At 36.3% G+C, this 26,916-nt stretch overlaps 5 protein-coding genes and 1 long non-coding RNA gene across 11 annotated transcripts; 3 read left to right on the top strand and 3 right to left on the bottom strand.

Annotated features, from left to right (window-relative positions):
- The first annotated feature begins 360 nt into the window (after positions 1–360).
- Positions 361–2,692, top strand: LOC110854795. Its single transcript, XM_022103242.1, has 3 exons — positions 361–675; positions 1,084–1,632; positions 1,985–2,692. Exons 1-3 carry the CDS (start codon positions 361–363, stop codon positions 2,690–2,692), a joined length of 1,572 nt encoding a protein of 523 aa, XP_021958934.1.
- Positions 2,693–2,953: 261 nt separating this feature from the next.
- Positions 2,954–11,643, bottom strand: LOC118436778. 5 transcript variants are annotated; one of them, XM_035855379.1, is made up of 6 exons: positions 11,397–11,643; positions 11,125–11,277; positions 4,804–4,867; positions 4,125–4,248; positions 3,948–4,026; positions 2,954–3,828 (listed from the first exon to the last, which is right to left on the bottom strand). In XM_035855379.1, exons 1-6 carry the CDS (start codon positions 11,485–11,487, stop codon positions 3,242–3,244), a joined length of 1,098 nt encoding a protein of 365 aa, XP_035711272.1. In that variant the 5' UTR covers positions 11,488–11,643; the 3' UTR covers positions 2,954–3,241. The 5 variants fall into 5 exon arrangements, with proteins under 5 accessions (XP_035711272.1, XP_035711273.1, XP_035711270.1 ...); XM_035855380.1 differs by having other exon boundaries at positions 2,954–3,825; XM_035855377.1 differs by having other exon boundaries at positions 3,948–4,053; positions 11,397–11,642.
- LOC110854592 lies at positions 7,030–10,294 on the top strand. The gene is made up of 2 exons (XM_022103052.2): positions 7,030–7,174; positions 9,699–10,294. Exons 1-2 carry the CDS (start codon positions 7,117–7,119, stop codon positions 10,133–10,135), a joined length of 495 nt encoding a protein of 164 aa, XP_021958744.1. The 5' UTR covers positions 7,030–7,116; the 3' UTR covers positions 10,136–10,294.
- Positions 11,644–13,814: 2,171 nt separating the features above from the next.
- LOC118436881 lies at positions 13,815–17,030 on the bottom strand. 2 transcript variants are annotated; one of them, XM_035855537.1, is made up of 6 exons: positions 16,942–17,030; positions 16,464–16,589; positions 16,206–16,364; positions 16,001–16,132; positions 15,844–15,936; positions 13,815–15,763 (listed from the first exon to the last, which is right to left on the bottom strand). In XM_035855537.1, exons 2-6 carry the CDS (start codon positions 16,578–16,580, stop codon positions 15,479–15,481), a joined length of 786 nt encoding a protein of 261 aa, XP_035711430.1. In that variant the 5' UTR covers positions 16,581–16,589; positions 16,942–17,030; the 3' UTR covers positions 13,815–15,478. The 2 variants fall into 2 exon arrangements, with proteins under 2 accessions (XP_035711430.1, XP_035711431.1); XM_035855538.1 differs by lacking the exon at positions 16,942–17,030 and having other exon boundaries at positions 16,464–16,746.
- Positions 17,031–22,496: 5,466 nt separating this feature from the next.
- LOC110854622 lies at positions 22,497–25,738 on the top strand. The gene is made up of 6 exons (XM_022103087.2): positions 22,497–22,690; positions 22,754–22,956; positions 23,806–23,974; positions 25,011–25,172; positions 25,235–25,437; positions 25,507–25,738. The coding sequence occupies exons 1-6, from the start codon at positions 22,612–22,614 to the stop codon at positions 25,648–25,650; spliced, it is 960 nt and encodes a 319-aa protein (XP_021958779.1). The 5' UTR covers positions 22,497–22,611; the 3' UTR covers positions 25,651–25,738.
- Positions 25,739–25,896: 158 nt separating this feature from the next.
- LOC110854630 lies at positions 25,897–26,521 on the bottom strand. The gene is made up of 2 exons (XR_002548337.2): positions 26,381–26,521; positions 25,897–26,283 (listed from the first exon to the last, which is right to left on the bottom strand). It is a non-coding gene; the product is annotated as an uncharacterized LOC110854630 (long non-coding RNA).
- Between the last annotated feature and the right edge of the window lie 395 nt (positions 26,522–26,916).

Genomic DNA, 26,916 nt, shown 5'->3' with positions numbered 1-26,916 from the left:
GCATAATAAATGAACCATTGTATTGCGTTTCAGAAAGTGCAAGTAAATAAACAAAAGGTAAATAAACTTATGTAACAAAACAGCGAAACAATTATGATTTTAAATTAGAAATTTTTAAACAAAACGTAACCAACTGCATGCTCGCTTTCACTTTCACTTGTCAATGCATTTACCAATGGGGAAAAGTAGGTAAATCTGGACAATATTTAAGGACAATTTGCGCCGAAAAGTTCTTCAAAGCAAATCCATTCGTAGATAGACGAACAACTGAAATTAATCTTAATCTCAGATTTTTGTTAGTGTTCATAAATATTTTAGAAAGAAATCAATTAATAAAAATATTACTTGTTTCCAAGTAAAATGAAGATTTGCGTCCTGATTTCATCCTACGAGGGGACAGGGGAAGAGTTTCGTGAAGTTCCGCCCGATTATCAAGACCCCTCAATCTGGGCATCTAATCATGATTTCATCTTGAAATACGTCACCAAGGAGGATGCCATTGAGAAGATTACTGAAGTCCTCGGGGAGGGGTATGATTTCATTTGGAATTTCATGTGGGGACTGGAATCCTATTGTGTTGCGGGGGTGGAAGCCACTCGATATTTGGAGTCTACGGGTTATCCTATGCTGGGAACTTCGTCAAAATATATGAGCCTAACTAAGCTTGATTTTAAGGTAAAATACTCCATTGACACATATCGTCGTACTATACTAATTCATAAAAGACCTAAGTGCAGTCGATGCTTAATTCAGAAAAGACCTTAGTGTATAGAAAAGAAGTAAAAAAAGACTTATGTCCAAGCATGTATTTACTTATGGCTAAATCGCGCGATATTTGAAGAATCGTTTTGGCAAGATATAGCCATAAGTAAATACATACTTGCACATAGGTCTTTTTTACTATACACTTAGGTCTTTTCTGAATTAAGCATCGACTGCACTTAGGTCTTGTCATGAATCTGTATTACCATATTATTATTGGAGTAATACAAATTCATGGGTCTTGTATGAATTAGTACGACGATATGGAATTATGATATGGTACATACGTTTCCATGAGGTACTTTTTGATTGGAATTTCAGATTGCAGCTGCTCAACTGGGAATCCCAACTCCGAAATGGACCGTTGCCTCAAATTTAGACATGAAGGGGATGAATTATCCCCTCATCGTGAAGCCAAGCGATGGTTATTGCAGCCTTCATATGAGCAAGAATTCCATTTGCAAGAATGTAGAGCAAGTTCTGGAACAAACAGAGTACTTAAAAGGACAAAAACATAATCCAGTTGGAGATGTTTTGATTGAAGAATTCATTCCGGGTGACGATGTTTCCTGCATGGTCCTGGAAACTTGGGGAGGGGTTGTCGCACTTTTGCCAATTATATATGAGTACCCACAAGGGAAAGGGGAGTTTGAACATTTTCTGGATTGGAATTCCAAATGTGCGCCACTTCTGGGGTTAAAGGAAGCCGGGGGGTTGGTGACCTACAGGATCATGGAGGATGGGAAAGATGAGATGGTTGGCAAGATTCAGGATGCCAGTGTGGATGCTTTCGTATCGTTGGGTGTGGCAGGGAGTGGGTATGCCAGGGTGGATCTGAGAATTCATGGGGATCAAGTATTTGTGTTAGAGGTATGTAAGTGGAAAATATTTATTTTGATTTTACAATTCCCATTTCCGAAATCTTCTTTAACTCACAGATAGATGCACTCTTAGAAATGGGGTTACGATTATAATCAAAAAGTAAACCTATATGACTCTACCGCCGTGGTAATGAATTTGTCACAAACTGGCTATAAATTTAGTAGCTGTGGTGAAAATTTAATGCCAAGTCGGCGAAACTTTGTAACCACTCGATCGCAAATTTATAACCACGGTGGTAGACTGACATACGTTTAGTTTTGGTTATAAGCATAACCCCATTTCTAAGAGTGTGTGATGCTTTTAGATGTACAGAGTGAAACGAATATCTTTAAATTTTCAGGTAAACCACACCCCTGCCTTTTTCTGTCCCAAGGGAAATTTGTACGGGGATGATGACGTGATTGAAAAGACATTCCCTGGAGGCCACAACGGCCTAGTGGATGCCATAATATCAGCAAAGAAAGTAATCGAAGGAGTTAAAGGATTCTACGACACGGTTTCGCTCAAATATGACGAAGCCTTCCACACCCTTAGAAATCTCCAGGTTTGGGAAGAAATCGTAGACGCTAAGAACTTTTCTGGATCTGTCCTCGACCTTGGAAGTGGGACGGGTTATCTTGGGAACTTAATTTTGGATAAATCCAGTAACTGCGAACTGGTTGGAATTGATGCCTCCGAGAAAATGGCGGAGTTTGCGAGACGCTACTCAAAAATCCATATTGGTCTAATTCAAAATGTGATGGGAGAGTTGGGACGACAATTTGACCATATTGTGGGCTATGGGGTGTTTTTTGCTTTGGATAATGCCAACTTTGAGAAAACTTTGTGCCTTTGTTTTGCCACGGCGGAGAAATCAATCACCCTCACGGTGGAAGATATCCGGCAGGAAGTGACTGATGCAATGTTGCAATGTGATCCAACATTCATGACGCACAATAATGTACCGATACTGGAAATTTTAAGATTCCGGAGGGATGGGGTTTGGATTTTTGGAGGTATGAGAAAGCCTGGAAATCACCAAGTACTGGATTTGATATTTCTGCAGTAACAGTTTCTTATAGGAAAGTGGATTAAATGGAAACTAAGATATGAATTATGATGCAAATTGTATATTGGAACAAATTTATTTGAGTAAATATTAAATGCAAACTTTAGAACTTATATATTACATAGAATTACGACTAGCATTAATTGTTTAAAGCATACATTTTCAAGATATAAATCCATATCGAGGTAGGATTATACAAAGTTTCTTAAATTTGTCATCATATCAGAATTTTATGCATAATTTTTGTAACCGTTGCTGTTGAATATCTTTTAAACAAGCATTGATGGAATTTTACATATTGGAAATCAATTTAAACCGGAAATTAAAATATGTTAAGGAGTCACAATTTTTTCCCTACAAATTTAATTGTGTTACAAATTTTAATATACCGTAGATAAATACATGTTGATATATGTATTTTCTTGCAAACTATGTAGATTACAACAATTAATTAAATTGCGTTAAATTCTTTAAGCATTTGATACATTACAAATTTGAATAATTATCACCATGTGAGAATACATTTTCCAGATGAAACATATTGACCTACTATAGGTAAATTCTATCCGCAATCTCCTGTTGTTTACGTGCACGGCGTCGACAAAGTAAGACTGTCGAGATCACGACGACTATTAAGAACACTAGCGCAACATAATCTCCATAATTCATGTCATAATTCTTATCTTCGATCACACACTCGAGGTTGCACGTGTGTCCCCCCAAGCCACCCCCAACCAGGTGACGTCCACCCCCAGTTGGAATGAAAATAGGCACAAACCCATGTCCCATTCCTCCACGATTTGCATAACCAACTCGACGCACAGATCCAGTCGCGTACCCACCAGGGACGGATATTTTCCTAAAACCTGGAGACGAAGATCTTCCAGAGGACGATCCGCCCGACCCACCTCGTCCTCGACTGGACGAACGACCCCCTCCTCGACCACCCCCACCGCCACGACCACCTCCTCCCCCTTTCGCCATGGCGACAGGTTCTTCTTCAATTAGTCGACTAACATGCTTCCTAAATGGCTCAATCTTATCCATGTTGGTCACGCTGACCTCAAAATTCGCGTGGCAGAGGGCCAGCAGTGCACAGGTGTCGAAAATCGTCACATTGTGAGTTTGAAAGTCTTCTAGAATAAAATATACATACATACAATGGTTTCTTTCCAACAGGGGACGGACAAAACGTTTTTATAAAGTGTTAATTAGGTAATAACATTTAATGTATTTATAAACATATTTCACCCACGTATAAGGATTTGATCAAGTTGTTGTACAAGTTTGACACACTTATCGAGATCTCCCTCTTTTTTGTGGAGCTGGCACGCCTGCTCCAATAATGACAACGCGTCAGACTGCGTAAATGCGTGTGAAACTAACAAAATTAATATGTACTTGCACGTAAGCAAAAACATGCAACTTTTACCTGATTTTCTCTCCCCGCAGTAATTTCATACTGGCATACTTGACACATGTCCATGGTCGGAATAATAACCGTATTCCATTTGCAATGGATACAGTATGGAACAGTCTGGCAAAATTCTGCTTGGCTGAAAGGATAACAATGACCATATCAAGGTCAAATGTTTTTTTAAAGAATTAATTGACAATGGGTCAAATTTTCGGTGAAAATACCCTTGAAGATTTACAATTTTTATCTAATATTCTATGTACTTTTTGGGAAGATGCTAACAAGTTGAAGCAACCATACCAACTTGCTGCAAATGGGGAACACATATTGAGATTCGAGAGATCTACATAACCAAGTGAGGATTTTCCATAATATAACACAGCAATAAATTGAGATTTGTGTACGTATGCCTAGTGGTATCGAGGAGAGTAAAAAAATTTCGAGTCTTTTGTAATAATTAGTGAATTTTACGTGAACTGTTAAAGAAAATATTTCAAAATCCAGAGCAATTTTATCTGGGTAAAAAATTGAGTTTACTCTGAATTGTTTCCCTACATTAAAATTTAAACTGGGTTTATTTATTTGGAAAGGGTAACATTATATTTGAGGGAGGCACATGGTTTCCAAAAGCAAAATGTGGTTCCCATAGCAACACGTGGTTTATATAGTTTTATATATAGAAATATTCCCTCACCTCAGGCTTTCACACAACTCATCCAAGCGACGTCTACAAAAATAATCTGATCCATTTACCCAACCTGTGAAAAAATAAAAACTATCTTATTTTTGTTCCAGCCTGACGCGATTCACAAATTTGTATTAAAGATTCAAAACCAGAACAACCTGTATGCCGGTATTCCGCACTTAGCAAAATGATAAGCAAACTTCGCACTTTTAGATTAATATTAACTACGTTTTTACATCCTTTCCTCAATTTAGTCGTCATGACTGCACAGATCACAATAACATATGTTATGTACACTTCCCTACCCGATGGGATTTCATGAACTGAACAATAATGTGTCACGTACAATACACAGTGTAAGTAAAGCTGTGAAGATTGAACGGGGAAGAGAAAGCTGGAGTGTAAAACCGGAGGAGAAATCGATCCAGGAGAAAGTTGTGTGGGAGCAGAATAACGACATATACACTGATGGGTATGATGTATGTATGTTTATTGTGCTGGGCGTACTCACTTCAACCTCTGCAACCTTTTTCTACCCACATTGCACTAAATATTTCATACTCAAAAATTAACCGGTACATCAATTGAGATTGATGAACGGATTGCCTGTGCATGTATTTACATAATTAAGCAGAAAAAATTACTACTTGCATAATACTTTTGTAGGAGAAGCGAAATCTGAGTGATTACAGATGACTCCAGATGCTAATATAATGCATAAAATTATCTGTGCATATGTAGTTTGTCAAATGAATAATCAATAATTTTCTAATAAAAAATTGATAAATTAACAGAAGATTCTTATTTATCATGTAGATTTATTTAAACACAAATGTATCCACTAATTTGATTGCAATGTGGTAAATACTACGATGTCCAAGATAAATATGGCACGTTTTTATATCATGTCAAAAAGTTTTATTTGCTTCTATGCTATTTCTTTAGAAACTATGCACATTTGTGTGCAGGTAATAATTTTAGCCTGCAATGAACCCAAAATTTTGTCGTATCCCACTGCGGAAATTACTTTGTAACATATAATCGATTCCATATTTAACTCATAAACTATTACTTGAGACTCTTAATTTCTATTGCAGTTAGTCATCATGCAAACGGACGTTGAGTTGAAAGCGCAGTATTTAAGAATGTTTATTATCACGTCATTATGAATAAAGTAATGACTAATAATGTAGAAAATGCGTAATTCAATCAACATTACAATTTTACAATTCCTGTTTTACATGCCCTTTAAGAGAAATTACACACTGGATTGATGGAATGTGTCAAGATTGTTCAGGGGCATCAACCAATTTAGAATTCCAACGCAATTTTAAGCTCTAAAATTGGGAGCATACTCATTTATCTAGTAAATATGTAGATGAGCAAGGTTTGAAAAATATCTTCATTAATCATGCATGTACATATTTAACTAAGAAAAGACATTCATCTTTGATTCATCGAATCAATCTCTATCTTAGTTTTTGACGTTTGATTCAGATATAGATTGCCTGATTAGGATTCGAGCTTTATCAACTTTTTGAATATTTATTAATGGTCTCAAACTTTATGGCGGAACATTCCATGGTGCACATACATAAATACACATGCATATGTATATCATGTACGTCGCTAACTTTGACTTTCAATCAAGGTTGACCGGTTGACGAAAGGTAATTTAGCCTAACGTGTCATTACACCCACGTCTTAATTTTGAGCTCTCAATAAAGCACCAAATCTGGACTTTGGTACGGAATCGGGAGACCTGAGCCGTACAAGATAACGATTCGATACATACATATGTACATATTTATGCAAAATAGTTTAATGAATAGCAAGTCAATGCATGCAGTATTTGCATGATTGAGTGCATGATATGCAGTCCATCTTAACGAATAAAAGTACGTAATTATGTAGCAGTATGTTACACATAAATACACATCCTGCTAAAATGCAATGCGCAACGTAATAAATAAGTTGACATGAAGAAACTTGTACTTTATGAAAGGCATTGTGCAGCAAGAATGTAATCGATTTAAGAGGGCTTAGGGCTCAAGGCATCTTATCTTTCCCGTGTTAATTATAACATTGGGCGTAGAGGTTCTACCGGGGGTAGCGATCAAAATTTCTAGAAAATCCATCACCTGCTTTATGTACAGCCCCAAATACATAAATGCATCGACTTGGAAATGCGATAGAAAAATGTAGAAAGAGATTATAAATGCTGGTCTCATTTCAGAAGCAAATCTAAGTCGCAATTTTACTTCTGATCAAGTAAATCCTAGGCATATTTTAAAAATAGTTACACAACAAAATTTGGGAACGATGAAGCTTAGCTTTATCTTAATTTCGACGCTGGCCTTAATTGGAAATATAAGTGGAGGTATGTAAATTTAACATACATTTTCAATTTGTTATAGAAGAATATCCGTGAGCAGTTCAAATATCTTCCCCTAAATTTTAGGCCTCTCTTATATGAATTTGACTTTATTGTATTATATTTCAATTGTGCTAATTTATTTTTTTTAATTTATTTTGTCGTTCATAAGAAAACGTAATTTTTACTTGAGTAAGAATTATACGATTCGACAAATACATCCAACAACGATGTCAGAAGTGGAATTTAACTATTTAATTATGTTCACCTTCAGAAAATAAAAATATGTTAGAAAAATTTTGAACGCCAAAATTTTCCCTGGGGAGTTATGAGAATTTCGGAATTTAAAGTAATGGAGGTAAGGAACAACATATCTCCGGAACGGGTTGAAGAAATTACACAAAACTTTTTTTCTACACTCTTTGCATATATTCCTTGGTGCGTTTTTCGAATTGAGTGGAAATTCCAACCCTCAACTCCGAAATTCAAATTTTGAAAAATTGGCCTGACGCAAAAATTATTCTTACCTACTTTTTACATTAGGCCTAAAAATCAATTTTTGAAAATTTGAATTTCGGAGTTGAGAGTTGGAATTTTTGCTCAATTTGAAAAACGCACCAAGGTATATATGCAAAGAGTGTAGAAAAAAAGTTTTGTGTAATTTTATCACCCGGTTCCGGAGATATGTTGTTCCTTATCTCCATCACTTTAAATTCCGAAATTCTCATAACTCCCCAGGAAAAATTTTGGTGCTCAAAATTTTTCTAACATATTTTTATTTTCTCAAGGTGAACATAATAAAATAGTTAAATTCCACTCCTGACATAGTTGTTGGATGTCTTTGTCGAATCCTATAATTCTTACTCACTTATAAATTTGTCTATTTGTCTATAAACTGCAAAAGTTATGGGGGTTTGAAATTGGTCGAAAATGCAAATTTTTAAGTTTGGCGCCACGCCATTGGGCCAAATATGAGTTTTACACGGAAATAAGAACGAATCCTTCATCAGGGGTCCCAGTAGATTCTAAAAAACATAGTGGGTACCCTGGACTCAAACGACAGGTCGTGAGTGTCCCTTGTTAGTCGCAATTTTGCTTCTGATCAAGTAAATTCTACGCATTTTAAAAATACTTAACTAACAAAATTGTGAGAACAATGAAGCTAAGCTGTATTTTAATTTCCACGCTGGCCTTAATTGGCACAATAAATGGAGGTAAATTCTGCATACATTTAAGACTATCTGTACAAATATATATATTCCTTATATATAAGGAGTATATAATATACATATAGGCATAATATCTTCCCCATAATTTTAACCCTTTAACGTGTATGATTAACGGCAAGAAAATGCATTAAATCGGGGACACTATAAGTATTTTGTGGTCATGGCGCGGGAGGAGAAATTATGAAGTTTTTAATAAAACTCGAAAAACTGAAAAATCAAAAATTTAACATTGCGTTGTATAGGGAAATATTCAAATTTTTGGGACGGAAATCTTCAAATTTAGCATTGTGTTGGCATAGGAGAAATCCCTCAAAATTTCAATAAATTTTAGGTAGCAGAAAGAAAATGGTGAAAATCAGTGACCTCCTAGAAACGACAATTGTCTTCCTTCCGCGCCATGACCACGATTTTTCAGGACGACTTTTGTCGTACCCCCGAATTAAACCACTTCTTATAAAACGACTATTGTCGTCGTTACAGTTTAAAGGGTTAACACTGTCTTGTATGTATGCTGGTTTTATTTAGCTCAAGTTGGATTTTTTCTCAACTTGCTCTTCTTCCATATATTTATTCAAATGGTGATTTTGAGGCGTGCCAATTCGTGTTTTTTTAATTGAATTTTTATTCTGCCTAAAAAGCATAACTTATTGGTCTACAAAGTTGGGAACTTACAATTTTTATTCTTTTCTCCCACGAACAAAAATTTACTTATTATGGTTTGTCCCTATACATCTTTTATTGCTATTTCGCATGATACTAATTAATTCAACCCTCATATGTACATATGAAGCTATAGCTTCATAAAGCTAAAATTATCGGGTTGCCGTGCAATAATGAGGGTTTTCAGTGAAAACTTTTCACGTCACCTATTTACGACATGTAGGAAAATTCCGTGCTTCCCAAGTTCCGCAAAATTTAGACATATTTCTCTTTAATAACAAGATATGTAGAAAACCTATGATATTTCGAGCACCATAACGTCGATTACCGATGAACTTGGGCAATTAAAAATTACGAGCAATTTTACGAAAGACTTTTCACCAAGGACATTTCAAACCTTTTGTAAACGTCGTAAACTTACGAATTAATCCATAGTTACGAACGCCGTTAAAACCAGCAATATCTTCATTTTGTAGAAACCCCAGGACCTTGAACACGTTTCAAAATCGTCACTTAAACAAATATAGGCAAAAGGCAACGTTGAGACACACAAATTAAAATTCATAGACTAAATCATTCATAAATTAATTAAATGCACAACTTTAATTCATGAGAAAATCATATTTTTTATTATTTCTTAGCCCCTCAAATAGCACTTCCCCAAACACAGCAATTGATCGCAGACGATTTGAGGACCCTGCTATCGCCCCTACTGTCTCAACTAAACGGTCAAATTATCACCCTGGACCTCCTCGTGGTTAGCGGGCCAGCCGAACTGTCCTCACAAATAAGTCCATTGGTCCCCCAGCTCTCCAAACTGCGAACTGACTTAACCTTGTTGCCCAACTACATTGACAATCTTGATGAGTTTAATCAAGCCGCTAATCGTGCCATGGTTGACACTGGGAATGTAAATACCTCCATAACCGGGATTTTGGACAACGTAACCAACCTTTTCAAGAAGGATCCAACCACAGGCGAATCGCCAATTGGGGCCATGGTTAATAATTATTCTACCCAGGTTAAGGAGACAATGTCAAAGATTCGAGCCGTTCTGGTGAATTTTATTTCTTTTTGATCCATTGGCGGGGTAAAAATTAAGCAACAATGCTGACATGGAATGATAAATTACAAATTTGAAAGTCAAATTCAATAATTGAAAATTGATTGATGATCAAAGTTGAAAAATAATTGCGATTATAGTAATTTAGAAATAAAACTTGAATGTAAAAATTTATTTTGGCACTTAGAAAAAAATCGTTTCTCGACTTACTCGTTTTGAAATGGTATACATAGAAAATTTTTCTTCAAAGGAAAACTTATGAAATTTTACGGAGACGTTGCCAGATATATTTACCTTATTCCACAATAATTTCAGATTTCAAAACTTGTTTTTGACTACGTAACTGTACTAAACAACCAAGTGATCCACCTGCTACATTATTTACTCTAGTTACCACGCGATAGAGTCAGATAGATACTCCGCCTGGTAATAACTTGGTTACCGGATTTCTGAGAGTGTATCGGATGTTAATCAGGTTTCGGGTTCGGATAAAGGGTACCGATTTTACACAGGTACCCAAACAAATCGGATCATCTCGTTCGAGTATACATATGTCGGATACGGATAGAATGGGTCGGGCTTGGGCACCGGCATTAACGGGAATCACCGTCCAGTAATGTTGTGGAAATAAAAAATTTACCACTCAAGAACAATTTACTACCAATCCGGTAGGGAATTATTACTAAATCAATACCAGCACGGAGTGTCTATGTGACTACCAGATTTTTAACAGTGTACATACTTATGTACAGACAACAAAACAACCCTTTTTTACACTTTTTTACCCTCTGTAATAATGATTTTGGTTCTGCGAGGGTTTATTTTAAGTTAATTATATAGGTTTACTACTTTAACGTTGAGAATTTGTATTTGAATTGGTCCGTGACATTGCCAGATATCACGAATCGTGATTCACGATTATCAAGCGAGTTCGGGTTAACACTTTGTCTTCCCTACAACCGCAAATTTAACTAGAAAGGCCAATATGTAAATAAGAAACGCACCGTTCACAGTCTCGTGCGTGAGGCAGCACATCAATCCAGTATTACACTCGCCAAGTCGTGGAACCGGATTCGGGCAACTGTTCTCACACCTCGTTCCGGGAACTCCGAAATGCGTGATGCGTCCTCGACATCGCTGTGTCAAACCCTGTGACTCTGTTCATGAATAATAATATACATTATAAAAAATAAAAATCTGTAGTTTCCCTAAGATCTAAATAAAATGGGACAGAAAGTAAGAAAAATTTGCATATTTTTATTTTTCTACGACTCACCTGCTGGGTCAATGTAAACGATCACGTGCAAAACCAGGCTGGCAAAAAGCACGACGCCAATAAAGTCTCGGATGAGACGATGTAGTTCCATCTTCTTGATTCAAGGCTTTGTTTTAGCGAATACAGAATTATCATAGGGACAAGTTTGGTGTGGTGTCAGCTAGTTGGTACAGTTAAAAATGGAAACATTACGGAAAAGGTGTCAGATTTTTATATTTTGGAAAATTTATATGTTTGCAGAATGGATAGGTACGTGAGAAGAAGTTTTTAAGGGATGGATGCCAAAGTTAATCCTTTATGGAGAAGGTACATATGTACCTTCTCACGTTGGTATTTGAACTCGGTTGCTATTTATTTATAGAAATTCCTACCTTTTAGTATTTACATAGACTTGAGTTAAGCAGGAGAGAGCTTTAACAATGGAACTTTTTCAACCTACACCGTAATTGGTCGTTTGAAGAAAAATATGCCCCATTTTGATAAGTTTCCTTTACGGAGCGAAAACAAAGGTGGACGTGTAAACTTTGCCCCCCAAAGATTCTTCTGTATAGGGGGCCGTCCATAAATTACGTAACGCAAAAATCATCATTTTTTGGACCCCCCCTCCCCCCTCGTAACGGCATCGTAACGCTTCTCGACTACCCCCTCCCCCTTCGTAACGTAACGTAAATTTGATTTCACCGCAGGTAATTTCTTTAACAGTAACTTGCAAAATTTTCATTTGCTCCAGGTTGTGTAGACAAATGTCGCTTTTATTGCTTCTATTTCTTTTAAATTGCTAGATAAATTAGAATTTTGTGAATTTCTTGTTCAAGAACAACCGAAATCATATTCGACAAGAAATGGAAATTGTAAATCTTACAGGTCTCTCAACGTTTACCAAGACTCACAATGGAACCTTTTGTCAAGTTGCACCCGGAAAACTATCGTACGACCATTAATACATATGTAGATGAGTACAGTTCTTGACAACCATCATGCCTCCTAAGTGACCTCGTTGGGGCTCAGGTGATCGGCAAATTCCGATCAAATTCTCATCTTAAAGGTAAGGCTCAATTAATCGTGAAACTTACGTCACACCATCGCCCTTCGAGGTCACTGTGGAGGAATGATGGTTTACAAGTAGGCAAGAATTTTGCTCTTCTTTTAATGTGAGCACCATAATGAAAAATGTATTTACATGCGTAGACTGAAACCTTCTGGATGACATGAGTTCAATCCGATTTTTAATCGCGTTTATGAAATGCGTTACGTAACAAATTTGTTATACCCCCCTCCCCCTACATAACAATTCGTAACGCTCTTCCCATGACCCCCCTCCCCCTCTTGCGTTACGTAATTTATGGACGGCCCATAGGGATAATTCGACGGAAAGATTAGTATCACGTGATTCCTGCTTTTTGGCTAGATTTTTTGATATAACTTAATGCATAATCACAGTGCAGCTTGAAATAAGGTCTAATTGTAAGGGTAATTACGTATATGTATGTTGCACTTCCTTAAAGGGCAAGTCCCACGTGCATTCTAAATGTATTAAGCTATACCGATTATGTATATATATATATATGTATATGTATACATATTTATTTATGGTTTCTGTCCTGCTGAGAGTACACTTCAGGTCATGGGGTAAAATTAGAAAAATAATTTGACGCCATGCGCCATCAGCGAATTTCTCGATGATGGATAAAGTTATTATGCCTTTATCCGTCATAAATTATCGAATATGTACTTGTAAAAATTTACCCTAGTGGGCAGTGTTTCGTTTCTTGCGGGTTTTTCTCATTTTTTGCACTGCAAAGCAAGAAATGCAAGAAATGCAAGAAAGTGCGAGAAACACAGCGCCATCTAGCGACGCGCCTACAGAACTATGGCGGCGGGAAGGAGTTTCTTGCACTTTGCATTTCTTGCGGGTAAAAATAGCTGCAAAAACCAATTTCTTGCGGTTATTTCTTGCAGGTGGGTCTGGTTACTGGCACCCGAAACACTGCTAGTGGGTGACCTCTGCGCTTTTTTGTCAAATAAAATGACCATACATCCTGTCGAATTTCTGTACCCGGTCATCTCATTTGTATATTTTGACGCATTCACGAGAGACATAGAGTTTATTCAACATGGAAAGCCCGTATCGCCGGAAATGGGCATACTGAGATTTATGCAAATGAGATTACACGCCTAAATACGAGGATAGTATGTAAACTACAAATTTAAATATAATCAAATATCAGGGAAAAAAAGGTCGCATTGAGTGATAACCACTTGACCTGGTTTGACTCGGGCTGTACATATCACGTGTAGGTTTTTAAGCTTATAATACTCGGTCCTGTTTATGTTTCCTGATTTGCAAAGGTTTCTTCCTACGGCAATTAGTTTACAATGAAAAGGATGAGTTTTCAAAATGGTGCACCTTCACAATTTTTAATAATTTTGATGGCACTTGGATTTACATAAAGTCAAAATTTAATGGTAAGTTTAACTACTGTCAGAAATTACAAACATACGTATTTACTTGATAACCATACAGCCAAGTAGCATTTCTAAATTACTTAATTAAGTGGGACGATTAATTTAATTATAATTAATTACTGCTGCAAATTTGATTATGAACAAATACAAAAGATTTAAATTAAGTTAATCAAATGTGCCACTCTCCATTAATAACTCGGTGGTCAATATCCCGTTAACTAACTATATATGTAATTCACAGAACGCAAATTCATATTAATTATCATCTTGATTAATCCTCTCCCTCAATCTGTTCATCCATTCGTTCCGGACATTTGGAAATATTCCGGGTAGTCGGGCAGCTTGACGGTATGATGTTTCAGGGTCAATATCATTCTTAAAAATGACCAAATTTTCCAGAGTTTTACAACCTTGTCCTCCTTCCGTAGGCAGCAGACTGTCAATCAGATCGCTGTACGTGTCCCAAAAATCATGGTCCACGTGACTATCGCCACCGTCGTAATTATCTGCGTCATTATCGCTATTGTCGTCATGATCCTCTTCAACATCGCCACCGTCATGTTCTAAGTAATTATCGCCACCGTCCTTATCCTCTTCAATATCGTCATAATTTTCATAAAGGTCCGCATCATTATAGTCATCGCTATCGTAATCATAGTTGTAATTATAATCGTCGTCCTCCTCATCCCTCACAATCCTTGGTGCCAGGAACGAATCGAGGGAAGGTGGCGTCCATAGTCGATGCCGTCACCACGTGGAAATGCGAGGCTCAATCGTACCTCGTTTCCGATACGACAAGCCACACCTTTAGTTTCTGAGAAATACTCTGTCGTATTTTCAAACTCTCCAAAGTGAAAATCGAAACTTCTCAAGTTAGGAAAACACGGCAAATTCAAGGCGAACCGTGACTTTTGTTCCATTCCATCCGTCGCCACACGAAAGTAAAGAAGTTCCAAGGAGGGAGCGAATTTCCTGAGCAAATCCTCAAACTCGGATAGATCTTGTTTCCCCAGAGGTAAGGTGAGTATCACCTTCGTCAGGGGCTGATTTAACTCGGTGAGAAAATTAATGGCATCCTCGGGCTGGCACGTGAGCGAGATTTCTCTCAAATTTTGATACTTTGAAGGCCCCTTTGTTTGCAACTCTTTTACAAATCTTGACCCAGTGACACCATCGCCGACGGTGGAGATCGAGGTCACCCGGGTAATCGCGTCGGCCCAAGTTTTCATCCACTTGGCTCTCAGTGAACCTGATTTTGAACATTTTCGATCCGCCAGCCGGATAGAAAACGTCTTCAGAACGGGGAAAAATACGGCGCGCCGCACAGTATAGTTCTTCTCATTGTCACCGTCGTGAATTTGCATGCTGAAGTCGAGACGTAATTCTTCCAAGGTGGACTTAAATTGACAAGCGGTGTCGAGATATAACCGGTACTCTTGGTCGGAGAAGACGCACCCGGTTAAGGTCAAAGTCTTGGGGTGGTGTCCCTTTTGAAGAAACCAGGTCAGATCGGTGACGAACTTTGCTCGCATATTTGCAGACTTGCTAATTTCTGGTGCGCCGAACTACCACACCTAAGTTAAGTAAGTGAGCGCACCGGTTCGCCGAGCCAGAAACTAGCAAGTCTGCATATTTGCGGGGCCATTCCACTTGCCCGGTAGGTTTGGAAAGATAATCTTCAAGTTCGGCCAATCTGTGACATTTCGCATGTCTTGTACGTATTGCAAAAGTTTCAGGGAGGGGTTGAAGTCGGAAAAGGGCCAACCCCAAATGTTCAAATTCAAATTTATGACGCATTTCTTTCGCAGAATGGGAGAAACTTGGTTGTTCCAGTGTCGACAAACTAGTCGAGCGTTCTTCAAGCTTCCGACGGAGAGAAGGGATAGAATTTTGAAAAAAATCTAGAAATTAAGGAAGATAATTATTTAATGTCTATTTTTCAATGAAAAATTACTATAAAATAATTTCGTATTTCGCGTACCAAATCGTTTTGAAATGCGACATTTAATTCAGCTGGATTCTCCGAGGTACAAATTTTCTTATTTCTATCCCAATTTTCAGGGTATTCCCGTTTCTAAAATTTCCACGGAATTAATTAATCATTACTCAAATTTGTTTTAAAATGCATGTATTTTTACTTCAAACGTGAAGATGGCAAGTCCACCAGAAATGTCGTTGCGAAACTTCGTGACGGTGAATACGTCGCCAAAATTTAGCTTCGTTTTGACTTTGTCGTCAAGCTTAACACCATTTTGGAAAATTCCGTCCCCCTATTTTTTGTTATTGATGATTAGTAAAATGGCTAGTAAATTAATTAAATGAAATTAAATATTTATTACCAACCTCGACAGCTTTGACCCAGTAATGCCAATTCTTACAAAAGATTTCCAGGCCAAAACTCCAATTCCAGGGGTTCGCTGACCTCTTGGTCCACACTTCCGGCTTCAAATAGACGAATTCGCCCTGCGTCTCCCTCGAGATGCACGTATCGCCAATAGTGTACTGCGAATTAAAATACATTAGAATTTGCAATTAACAATAAGTGACACAGACAAAAATTGGCAATTATTTTTTATTTAATTACGAAATTAATTAAATCACCTTTTGACCATCAATATAAGGCAAGATAACCGACCAGTGATCCGAGTCCGTGTTAAATTTAGCTTTAAAAACACCATCCGGAAGTTGGAATAAGTTGGCTGCCATTATTTCGATCATTCAGCCACACTGGAAATAATTATTATGTAGTCATTAATTTTGAAGCAAGGTTAAATATTTGCAAAGTTCAAACCAAAATCATTAATTACATACATAGATATCTTGCTTAATTTAGCATCATCTAACAAGTAATGAAGAAGAAATATGTCCTAATTACAGTTAAATTATTTAGGCCGTGATAGTTAAATAATTAAGTATTTTAAAAATTGAGTAGCATTTTGTTTGTTACAACATTATAAAGATTACAATTTGCGAAGCCTTTCATTTAATGTTTTAAATTGGACCTATAAACGGTCAAAAATAACTCAAATCTAATCAGAAACATGTAATGGAATTAAATTTGTGAAAACTGAAAACTTACCAATTTTCTTGCACAAAATTAAATTACAAATTAGGAAATTTGTCCTTTTACTTTCCAATCAAGCAAACGAGCCGCCGTTAAAACAACCGCCCGTTCGCAGCTTCCCCACTGGCTCTCATGTGTGATATTCTAGCGTCCACGTCCTCGTACGTTAGCGTCTAAAATTAGCGTCTAAATATATTTATATTTTATATTTTATATATTTTTATATTTTATATTTATATTTATATTTAAATATATTTTAGCGTCTAAAAATCTCACTTTGCCCCAAAATTCTCCCTGTGCCCCAAATGTCTCACCTTGCCTCAAAATTGTCTCTTTGTCCCAAAATTCTCACCTTGCCCGAATTTCTAACCGTGCCCCAAAATGCTCACGGTTCCCAAAATGTCTCACTTTGCCCCAAAATTCATCCTTTGCCCCAAATGTTTCACATTGTCCCAAAATTCTCGCCTTGTCCAAAATGTCTAACTTTGCCCCAAGATTTTCACCTATGCCATAAAATTTTCACTTTGCCCAAAATTCTCACCTTACTTCAAATGTTTCACCCTAGTTCAAAATTGTCCTTTTTCCAAATGTCTCACTCTGTCTCAAAAATCTCACGGTATCCTATAAAAGCAGTACAAAACGATTTGGTAATATTGGCAAATTTAAGTTAATTTTGATGCAGGAAAGGGAATTTTTAAACATAATTTGTGGGAATCAGTGTGATCATGTCCCAGAACAATTTTTTATTGTTTTCCAGGCCCCGAGATTGGAGAGAGCAACCGGGGCATGCATGGCGCCAACATCTGTCGGATCTGCAAGGTTTCCGGTTTATTGTAAAAACATACTGAATCATAAAAAAGATTAGAGACTCGATGGAGAATTTTAGACCCCACATTTTTCGCATGAATATGTTTGATTGAATTCCTAGCATTCAATCTAAATACATATGTAGATACACTAATGAAAGCCAACAATAAATCTACAAAAGTTCTAATACATAATTTACTTCTTCAGATTTTTAAGAAACTTACTCCCGAAATCTGACATATATGCAAATCCTTATCACGTAAGACACAGAAGTCCCGCATACATATATGTATGCGGTAACTATAATTACCTATGAAAATATCTCTGAATAAACAATTATTCACGTATTTGAGTTTGCCAATCTGTCCAAGTGATGATGTTAGCTACAAAAATGTAGTCAAGGTAAAATGCTACTGACAGAGTCATCCTGCCACGTGTCCCAATATTTGAAACTAAAATTTTAAATTATTTACGAGTTTATTTTCTAAATCTAAATTCTCTCAAGTTATACTCCCTCATCTTACAAAATACAGCAATTCTTGATAATTTCATTTCTATGAACACAAAAATCGTAGACAAAACTAAATAAAATCAATATCATTCGTACGAACTTTTAATTCAATTTAATGCAGTTGTGAAAATTGTACAATTATTGTCAAACTCTGACATCAAGTATCTGTATTTCTTGAAAGTCAAGTCATCAGGTAACATTTATGGACAAGGTGAGATTTTTGGGGCAGGATGAGATATTCGTGGCGCAGTGAGAATGTTGGGGCAAGGTGAGATTTTTGGACATTAAAATATAATGACGCTGGACGGTGGACGATAAAATATACATAAGGACGGTGGACGCCAAAATCTGAGGACGGTTAAAGTATGAGGACGTTGGACGCTGGGACGCTTAAATATAAGCCTGGACGCTGGGAAGACTGTCCCGACTCTCAGAACTGTTTGCTCACAAGCGTGTTTGAATTAAGACAAGATAAACAGGGCAATGAATGAAGGATGATGTTATGTATTTCGTGGGTCTACTGCATAATATGCTGGTGTATACAAGAAATATGCACTTTTGTTAACATAAAGGTCACAAGAAATGCATACTTTATTTGTGCTTCATCCGTTTATAATTTTATGCGCAGAACAAAATTCTAATTTGCAACAGCATCGATATTTTCCTCACGATAGTCCTGATCGGCAAATTCTTCATAACTTACGTTAGCATTACACCGAAATTGCTAGTTGGGACTAGATATGTATTGTTCACCGTCTGCATTTATGGTATGTACGCTGTTGTTATTATGTGGTTTCAACTTGTGCATTCCATCAGTGGTATCAACACTTGCTATTTATGATTACGGACTTTTATTGATAGAAGAAGTCCTCTTAATTACAGTTATTTTCCCTAGGTAAACACTGGGTTTTCCATTTCTATACAAACATTCGTGACAAGTAATTTGATCAATGGGTGTTGTTGGGTATGTATACCCGAACCCGGTCTTATTAAAGTCAGTGTTTAATTGCGACTCGTGTTGTTCACTTCTTTCTCATACACTCATCCACCGCTTCACCTAACAGTGTATTTTGAAGTGCACAAAGTTAGATACCAATTTCAAAATAAAGGGCGGAGGTTTTCCACGGAAGGACTGCTTAATGTATTTATTTTACTTCCCGTTGTTACCAAGCGGCCCTTCTATTGAGCTATGTTTTCATTAATTGCTATTTTATTAATAGTTCTTGGTGCGTTTGATTTTGTGATGAAAAGGAAAAAATTGTTAAATATGAGGAGTGTCGTGGATGTTCATTTAACCGGCTAAATCAATCTCCACAAAAGTGATAGTGTAGAGTTTGTGTTTTCGTCTAATTTATGTACATATATATTTTCAGCCAACTATGCAAAGTTGGGTTTATTTTTGTGCTAACATATTTGTCGTTTGTGTGAATGATGTGATTGGAAAATGTGAGATGACTTTTACTAATTAATCTGGTTAAAAATGTAGTAATTTGCATGATTTGTTAAGCAATGCAATAATAACAGTGCGCGAAAAACAGCAAATATTCTGTTGTGTGTACGACTTGAGTCCCGTTACTTTATTCCTCTCTCTTTCCCCTCCAATCTCTTAATAATCTCTTTCTTTCCAATCTCCATTCTTATACATATGGTACATAATTGCTACTAAATACGACATCAGACATAAATGAGTCACATAATCATACAGTGTTTTAAGTGTAAATAGTCGAGCTTGCTTGGTCGTGAGATATGGGAAAGGTCAGCTCCAAACTGATCCCGTAACCTGAAACTGTCTGGTTTGCCATTCTCCATCCGGTCTCAACACTTGGCTATTTTGCATACTGGACAATTTAAGTAACACTTTGTTTCTGCCGCGTCGTCAGGATTTTTATGAGCATGTATTATAACATACAGCAGAGCCAGGTTGCTCACAATATTTAAAATATGTCGTATTTATTACATTTATTGAACTTCATTGAATCTTCCTAAGAAAGCTACCAGCATAAGAAGTGGTAAAATTATTCCATTTTCGGTATTGTGTAGATATCTTTATAGAAATGAATTTTATAGTTATGATGATTTTTGTAGTGCCACGGGATGCCAGTTTAACTCCTACTGGTCCCAACCTATAAAACGAGTACATATTGCCAAATGATTATCAGCATGTTTTACCTTATGAGATGGAGCTAATAAAGAACACAGATTCCGTTAAATATGTTAACAATTACCAAAGAATTTATAGTTTAATTAATAATTTTCTGTAGGAATGGACGTTGGAGGCTTCGTACACATTTGCAGGAATTTCTAAATTATTTTCACAAAAAACTAAAATTGATGAAGCATTACTGAATTTATCAGATACTCTGAAGTTAACCTTAAATAGATACGTATACTTTTAGTTAATATCTTTGATGGTTAATTAAGAATTGTGTTCCAAGGCCATGGATACATGATTTACTCCCCTCTGCAAGGAATCCTGCAAACGTTAGTGTAAGTTGCCACTGCAGTTTCATAGATAACCCCAACAGCTAAAAAGTTATTGTTTTACAGATTGGAATATATTCCTCATCATCTGCAAAAATTAAAATTGCAGAAAACATCCTTTTGACAGAAGTTAAGATGGAATAATCAGGTATCAAGCAATGTTACGCAGCCTAAACCCTACATACACAGAAATTGCAGAAACAATAGGAATTGATGGAGTTCAGGAAGGATTATTTGGATCAAGAGTAATTGTTGCATTCCAGCATCAACGAACAACTCGCAATTTCTCTTATTTTTTACCAATTACATTGCAACCTTACAATGCGCTCGAGAGACTTCAAGGTGCTCTAATGTATCCATCATCATTGCGGACATACGGGACACTTAGCCTTAGTAGCCTGGTTGCCCGAAGCCCGTTGGGAAGACCAGATAACATGACGATTATGTTGAGATATTATCTCATCTGTCACAAATATCCTAAACCGACCTTATGGTAGATTCATAAATTATGTCACCCCAGATAACATGGGCAATGATGAATTAATTAATTATGAATTGTGTTTAATCCTGTAGAGTAAACAAAAAACATGAAGAATAGTTAATGTTGTTGTAGAATTCGCATTTATTACGTTGATTTATTGCAGCGTCGAATCCGGCTAGGCGCCATCTTGCATTTCCCGGGTAAGGTTTTTATTAATATCTGGACCTAATCCTAAGGTGTGTAACGAAGACTTTTGAGTTCGCTCTATCCTCAAATTAGTACGTCTTTAGGCAAATTCACCTTAGTTTTGTTAGAGGTAAAGGATACATAAATGCTTCAAGTTATACAGACGTGTACACACATCATGGAATACCAAACCTTCATTACAATATTATTTATTTAATTTTGGTAAGATATATATGAAATTATTTGAAATTAATCTAATTTATTTTCGGTTTAGGCATACAATAGAGTATAAAATTAAAGTATAAAGTAGAGTAGCATTCGGGTTTTCAATAAATTTAATGAATTAATTTAGTGTACTCTTCTTCTGGCTCGATCCTCCGTGTCCAAAAAGTCCTGTTTTGATAGCATTGAGCGTGCACGTGCTCTTCCCTACTTTTGCACTGATTCATGTAAAATTTTAAACTATGTCCTAGAGATGCAAAATGTGGCATGCACATGCACCAACATATGATGCATCATAATGTAACATCAATTCCCGTTCCGTTCGCTATAAATTTTTCAGGAAAAATCAAAAACCAAATTGAATAGGGGTGACATTTGGTTTCGGATTTTTCCTGAAAAATGAACGGCTGTACCAGGAGATTTAATACCAGTTGCCCATGGGCGTCCTCAAATGTATCCAAACACTTGTTTTATCAGTCTTAAGAAAAAAAGTTACCTTGGACTTGGCACATGGATATTATTGAATTTAGAGTTAATCAGGGTGTTGCCTTCATGATTCCGAGGTCGATGTATGTCAAATATATATGTGGAACACCAATCAATATATGTAAAAATTTTATCAAAATCTGAAATTAATCCTTCGGTAATTGACGTCAAAATTATTAGGTCGAAGGAATGTTTAGAACTGACAAGCTTATAAGCTTTCAGTATTAAGTATGATAAATCGATTATTAAATAAATGTTTGTAAAGCTGTCTCGTCGATTTAAAATTTGTTCCATTCTCCACCAGTATAATGCAATGTGATAAGTATAGGATAAGATAATAATAAAGTGACGTCAGCAAATAAAATTGTTGTTCACAACTTGTGAGTTGAATGGTGCAAGGCTCATTTTAATATCAGGATCATCTTCACCACACTAAAGTGATTAGCCATACGGTGTGGAGGTTTTAGTACAATTTTCTGGCTCCGCACTGTTTTTTTGTATTCCTTTTAAAATGAGGATTAAAAGAGTTAAATTATGGGTGATGCTGGTGGTTGCACTAATAGGGCTGACTTGTGAAGCAAAAATGCAAGGTGGAGAATTAATTAATTTCCTTTGGGATTGAGAAGAGACTAATAAATGTATTAATTACTCAGATTCAGATGCAGTGACTTTGGAGTTGAACGAATTGGTGGGAGAAGTAATTGTTCGACTTGACGAATCGTTGCCTTGGAGGGAATTAACCTTCGCCATAGCCTACCCTGCTGAGTATAAGATGAGTTTGGGATTGTGGATAGAAGAAATGGACGGTGGTGACAAGCTGCATTTCTCTAAGAAATTTCCAGATTTAAAATACAACGTAAGAAAGTTTAATAAAGCTGTATTTCTTCACTCAGGTTTGCTTTATACGCTGTAAATAATCTAATAATAAACATTACCAAAAAGCACAGGTATTTCTATGACTCTAACAAAGTGGTAATGATAAGTTGTACCGTGTGATAATGGCTTGGTAATAAGGTTTTACCATCATGGTAACAAATTTTTACTATAGATGGTAAAATATTATTGAGAAATTTATCACCTATTTAGAAATCATTATCTGCATGACTTTACGGGATTATTAAGAGTGTACGGATTAGCCGCGCGCTATAGCCTGTCCCAGTCTCATACACAACTTAACGGTTTCTACAACACAGTCAGTATACACACTCCACACTCTATAGCACGGTGAGTACACCGTTAAAATGTGTATGAGACGGGGACAAGTTAAAGTGCGCGTTTAATACCAGAAAGAACTAATTTTGGATGTCATGCGTATAATACTGCATTTATATATTATTATTCGTCAATTTCGCACGGTTGAAGCCTCAGGTATCAATTATAAAAATTAAAATATAAATACGCTATATATGTACACCTAAATTATTAAACTATCTGTGATTTATTTAAATTGCACTATAATTTTCAGTTTTCAGCATTTATGTGACTGGTACTCGTAGGGTATTTAGTTGTAAGCATTTTCAATTGTTGTAAGCAAACGAGGCTGAAAATCATATTTCCTGTGCAGATTCATTTTTGTTTTTCAATCTTTTCAGGGACTCATAAAAATTGACTATGAATTTAGTCTTTTAATGTACAATAATAAGCCCACTTGAGGTTCTCATGAAACACCGACCATAATTAATTGTTCAACTGGTTTTGCTTTAAGGCAGTGTTAAATGACACGAAAGGTTCCCATGGGGTCGGTGCCTCGTCTCCTGGCCGAGGGTCACCGGATTATGTTCGCTGGGAAATTGAGGAAGAGATAGGGGTCACAATGTTGGGGTCCTGGAGAACGAGCAGTGTCATTATCGTCGTGACCCTCTTCAAAAGAACCGGTATTCTAATAATGCATCAAGATAGACAAGTCACTTCTAAAATTCTTATCTACATATCGTCGTCCTAATTCTAAAAACCCCTAAGTGCAGTCTCATCTTAATTTTAAATAGCCCTAAGTGAAACTGCTTCGTAATTTTAAAAAGCCCTATGTGCCGTCCCTCGTTAATTTTAAAAACCCCTAAGTGTATTTTCGCATTAATTTTAAAAAGCCCTATGTGATACATAAAAACGAGTAAAAAGCCCTAACTGCAATTCAAATTTAAATTTCAAATTATGCATAATTATTCATAATAAGATGTGATAAAATACTATACATGTGATAAACTCATACTGTGTGACGTTTTTTATCACAAATTAAATTTTGAAATTAAATTTTGATTCTGCCATTCTTAGATGTTTTACAAAGGACGCTCACGAAATATAGTGGACTTTTTTAATTCTCACCTTCACTGTCAAATTTCCAAAATTTTCTATTTGTAAAAAAATTCAAATGAAAAAAATAGAAATTTTTGAGAAAAATTCGAAATTTCTGAAATTTTTCAGAAAAATTCTCAACTTGGGAAATTTTTCAGAAAAATTCAAAATTTCTGAAATTTATCAGAAAAATTCGAAATTTCTGAAATTTTTGAAATTTTTGAGAAAAATTTGAAATTTCTGAAATTTTGCGGAAAAATTTGTAATCCTAGTAAGAATGGCACAGGTAAGTTTAATACATATCTTCAAAATTTAATTTGTGGTAAAAAAATTTCACACAATGTGAGTTTATCACATCTATGTATAGTATTTTATCACATCTAATTATGCATAATTTGAAATTTAAATTTGAATTGCAGTTAGGGCTTTTTACTCGTTTTTATGTATCACATAGGGCTTTTTAAAATTAATGCGAAAATACACTTAGGGGTTTTTAAAATTAACGAGGGACGGCACTTAGGGCTTTTTAAAATTACGAAGCAGTCTCACTTAGGGCTATTTAAAATTAAGATGAGACTGCACTTAGGGGTTTTCAGAATTAGGACGACGATATGTATATAGAGCCCTACTTATACGAGAAGTGGTTCGATTGTCATCACACTGATCCGGAAGGGCTTGGTCGCTTGATCCTCTCCCATGAAATGTGCAATGGACGGTGGAACTGCCCAAACGGCTTTGACGAGAATGACTGTAGCTCCACCTTTGGGCACTCTGAAACTGAAGGTGCATACTTATGACAAATCTATTTCTAGGACAAACAATTTTATAAGCTCTTGCTGATTTAGAAACAATGAGATCGATTGATGAGCGGTGTTCAGTAACGTATCAGTTGGCCGGGTTTACCTTCATCTTGTCACTTATTTGCATAGTCGTCTTCTTCTTCGTTCATCTTAGAATTCGTGCGGGTCAAGAACGCTTGAAACAAGTTGAACGTTCCATCCACAAGCAACCCTTAATTGACGAAATCATTAGTGAAACGATTTCTAATGCAAGCACTACTTCAATTTAAGATGGATCACTTGACGTTAACGAATAAGAAAACTAATTAATTTTTTAGGATGAGCCACCTTCTTATGATGAGGTGCATGAGATGAACGCACAACTACCCCCCTCAAAACTGCAGGGTAGCGAACCTCGCTGCTGGGATAGGAACCATAAAGTAGTACACAACAGGAATTCAAATACAAGCGTGAATAGTTAAACAATTTATAACCCTAGTTAACATTACTAATTGGCAATAAAACAGCAAACAAATATATGTGGATTAACTAATTTATCCAGAAAACTGATCCAAATAATTTGTTTGATCGAAGTATTGCGCTCCTAAAACTCCCTAGTCTCGTTCACAAATGTCAAACTAAACAATGGCGTTTGGTTATGATACATGCATGGAGAGAAAATTTTGGGAGATTCATTTTAGAATTATCAATAAATACTTATACCACGATTCAGTGCATTTGATTTATTAGTCAGTAAGAATCGTTCCACTGTACAACATTTTTCTAAAATCATTGTCGAATGCATCTTACTTGCACTGGTTTAGCCCACCCGTCGTCGTGCACGTTTGTCCCGTTCCGCAATGTAGCGTGGCCTGATTAATGGATGGAGCTCCACAAATACACATCTGCCCCGCTAAGGTGCCAATTGGGCACGGAGGAGCCCATGCAGGACAGCCCCGGAAGAAATCGCAAACAGTGCCCGACGTGCAAATTGCTTCGCTACCAGAGTACATTTTGCATGAGCATTTCGCCTGAATTGCCGTTGGAGAAGGGTTACATGCCGAAAGGACTGGAGGGGGTTGCCAGTCGCATGGAAGAAGGCAATAGCCGCCCAACTTTTTGTTAATAATAAGTTTAGAAATTTTATAAATAATTTTAGAATAAGGACAAATGATTTATAATTATTTAAATTAGTTAATATTTAGTAGATACCTGAGAATTGCATGGAACAGCGACCATCGCAATTACCAAAGTTAGAAAGATAATTTTAGCCATGGCTGTATTTCTTATGGTAATGATCCTGAACTTGGTTATGGCCGGATTTATATATGCATATTGGTGATTTATATAACCTATTTAATCGATGACTTATTCAATTCGGCATACGAAATAACAATTACATCTGAACAAACATACATATCTGTACTTTTGAATTGTTTACACTCTCCATATTTTTTCCTGGAAATATTTGAGTTTCTGGAATGCGCATAAAGTACTTAAATAAACATTTGATTTTGGATTGATCCAAATGGTTGTCCTTTCCAAGGTCTGTTGCCATATGCATATTTAACTGCATATTTAGTTATTAAGGTGTGAAAGCACTTTGTTAGCTCGTTTTGTCCGTCTGTTGGTCCCACAAATTCGACAAACTTAAACAGACTAGAAATTTTGAGCATATGTTCCTTATATCAGGGGTCCGATGTGATTAAAATTTGGGCGCCGCTGGTTACGTAATTCAAAGACGAAAG

The sequence above is a fragment of the Folsomia candida genome, unplaced genomic scaffold (genome assembly GCF_002217175.1).
Source record: "Folsomia candida strain VU population unplaced genomic scaffold, ASM221717v1 Fcan01_Sc010, whole genome shotgun sequence".
NCBI classification, from domain to species: Eukaryota; Metazoa; Arthropoda; class Collembola; order Entomobryomorpha; family Isotomidae; genus Folsomia; species Folsomia candida.
Note: the sequence above shows the minus strand (reverse complement) of the source record. Positions and strands in the feature narration are given on the sequence as shown.